General features: G+C 36.0%; 1 protein-coding gene across 1 annotated transcript in view; it reads left to right on the forward strand.

Moving 5' to 3' along the window:
• Positions 1–2,500, forward strand: part of LOC143301057 (uncharacterized) — a 6,262-nt gene that overhangs the window by 2,942 nt on the left and 820 nt on the right. Inside the window, exon 3 of the mRNA XM_076615062.1 lies at positions 2,052–2,074. Coding sequence (XP_076471177.1) covers positions 2,052–2,074 — 23 coding nt within the window. The remainder of the gene's footprint in view (positions 1–2,051; positions 2,075–2,500) is intronic.

The following is a 2,500-nucleotide window of genomic DNA, read 5'->3' on the forward strand; positions in this document are numbered from 1 at the left end:
GCCAGTCCTGCCATCTACAATCAACAATTCTTTGTTTGAAATATTTTATGAACCATGAAACATTTTCAACACCCTGGTTATCCCAGACATATGAAAATCCATAAGAGCACAAACACTTTCGAATACCTGTAACCCAAGTCTTTTTTCCGTTATTGTCTAAGTTATACAGCATCATGTAAGCCTTGTATGGTAATCTATAATTATTCATTCTAGTTATCTTTAGCCAGTATCTAATACACTTTACATATGAGTTTATATATATTGGATATCTACCAAGTTCACCATAAATTAAATCGTTGGGTGTTCGCCTATCAACATTTAAGAAGCGTTTCATGGCAAACATGTGCAATCTTTCTATTTCAACATCATTCTCAAAAGCCCAGATTTCTGCACCGTACTGTAAAATAGGCTGTACCTGAGAATCAAACAACTTAGCAAATACTGTGTATGAGCTACAATCTAATCTATATATAACATGAAGTATAACCATAACAGCTCTCTTTGCCCTGTTTACTAAATCTTGACAGGCATAAGTAAAACTGAGTCTGGTTGAAAAAAAGATCCCAAGATATTTATACACATTTACCACTCTTACAGTTTCATTTCCATATGACCATTGTTCACGTCTACCTAGATAACCACCCCTACGAAACACAATGATATTTGTTTTTTCCATGTTTACTTTTAAGTCCAATTTCATTGCTGCTTCATATAAACTATTCAGCTGTCTTTGCAAACCTACAACTGATATTGATAACAAGATCATATCATCAGCAAAAAGCAGCATAAACAACTCTATCAAATCAAAAGTCACTCCATGTCGTCCATTTTCAACAATTTCAAGGGCAATCTCATTCACAAACAACGAAAATAGAACAGGACTGCACACATCACCTTGTTTCACGCCTCTTGTACAATTCACAAAATCTGATAATTTTGCTCCACTTCTTATCCTAGCTTTAACTTCTCTATACATACTTTTAACACATCTATACAGTTTACCTCTAATTCCATTTTTTAACAAAACCGGCCATAGTAACTTCCTAGAAATTGAATCAAAAGCTTTTTCAAAATCAACAAATGCAACATACAATTTTTGATTATTGGCAAATTGTTTTTGAACAGCAGCTAATAAAGTAAACATGTGATCGATAGTACATTAATCTTTCTTAAAACCAGCTTGATGTTCTCCTGTTATGTTATTCAAATTAACCCATTCCTGTAATCTGTAATTAATAACAGAACTATACAGTTTGCTACTTATGTTACATAATGATATTCCTCTGTAATTGTTCGTGTTATTGACTTTACCTTTCTTGAACAATGGTAGAATAATCGATTCAGACCAACTTTGTGGATATATGCCATTATCAAATAAATGATTAAATAGTCTAACTAAAAACGTTATTGTAGAATCCCCTGCATTTTTGAAAAACTCACCAATTAATTCGTCAGGTCCAGCTGATTTCCCAGTCTTCAATTTTCTTACTGCTAACAATACTTCTTCTCTTGATATTGGTCTGTTTATTCCTTCATCTCCTTCATCTACGACATCTTCATCTAAAATATCATCTTCACTGTACTCCTCTACTTCCTTTTCAAGGACATTTTTAAAGTGATCAAACCACTGATCAATAGATATACTATTTTGTGGTTGAAATTTTTTGCGTACAACTTTATTTACAGTTTCCCAAAATAGCTTCTGACACTTAATTGAACCTAACAGTTCCTTTAGAATTAATTCATTATATTCTTTCTTTTTCCTTACAATCATATTTTTATATTCTCTTCTTGCAATGCAAAATATTACTCTATCATCTTTATCTGATGTATGTTTAAATTTTCTAAGAAGTCTACGCACGTTACGTCTAGTTACTCTGCATTCTTGATCAAACCAGAGAGAGACAGAGAGAGAGAGAGAGAGACGGAGAGAGAGAGATAGAGAGAGAGAGACGGAGAGAGAGAGAGAGACGGAGAGAGAGAGGTGGAGAGAGAGACACAGAGAGAGCGAGGCGGAGATAGAGAGACAGAGAGAGAGAGACGGAGAGAGAGAGAGAGAAGCGGAGAGAGAGAGGTGGAGAGAGAGAGAGGGAGGCGGAGAAAGAGAGGTGGAGAGAGAGGCGGAGAGAGAGAGGTGGAGAGAGAGACACACAGAGAGAGAGGCGGAGAGAGAGAGACAGAGAGAGAGAGAGATGGAGAGAGAGAGACAGAGAGGAGGGAATATCAGGGATGGAGTGGGGAGGGTGGGAATGGAAGCATTCCACCCCTTCATCACCAAGGAAGAGATACCACATCTTCCTTTTTCAATCTGACGTTTTCGTTCTTTTGTTTAACGTTCATCCACAATTGTGATTAAAACTTTTTAGACGAAACTTCATCCGCTTCCCTACCCCTTCCATGCTCCAGATCATCAGTACTTTCCATTTTCCTCTCTGCTTAATTTGCATTAAAATAGATAGATAGATAGATAGATAGATAGATAGATAGACAGAAAGAAAGA

Source organism: Babylonia areolata, chromosome 27 (assembly GCF_041734735.1).
Source record: "Babylonia areolata isolate BAREFJ2019XMU chromosome 27, ASM4173473v1, whole genome shotgun sequence".
Lineage (NCBI taxonomy): Eukaryota > Metazoa > Mollusca > Gastropoda > Neogastropoda > Buccinidae > Babylonia > Babylonia areolata.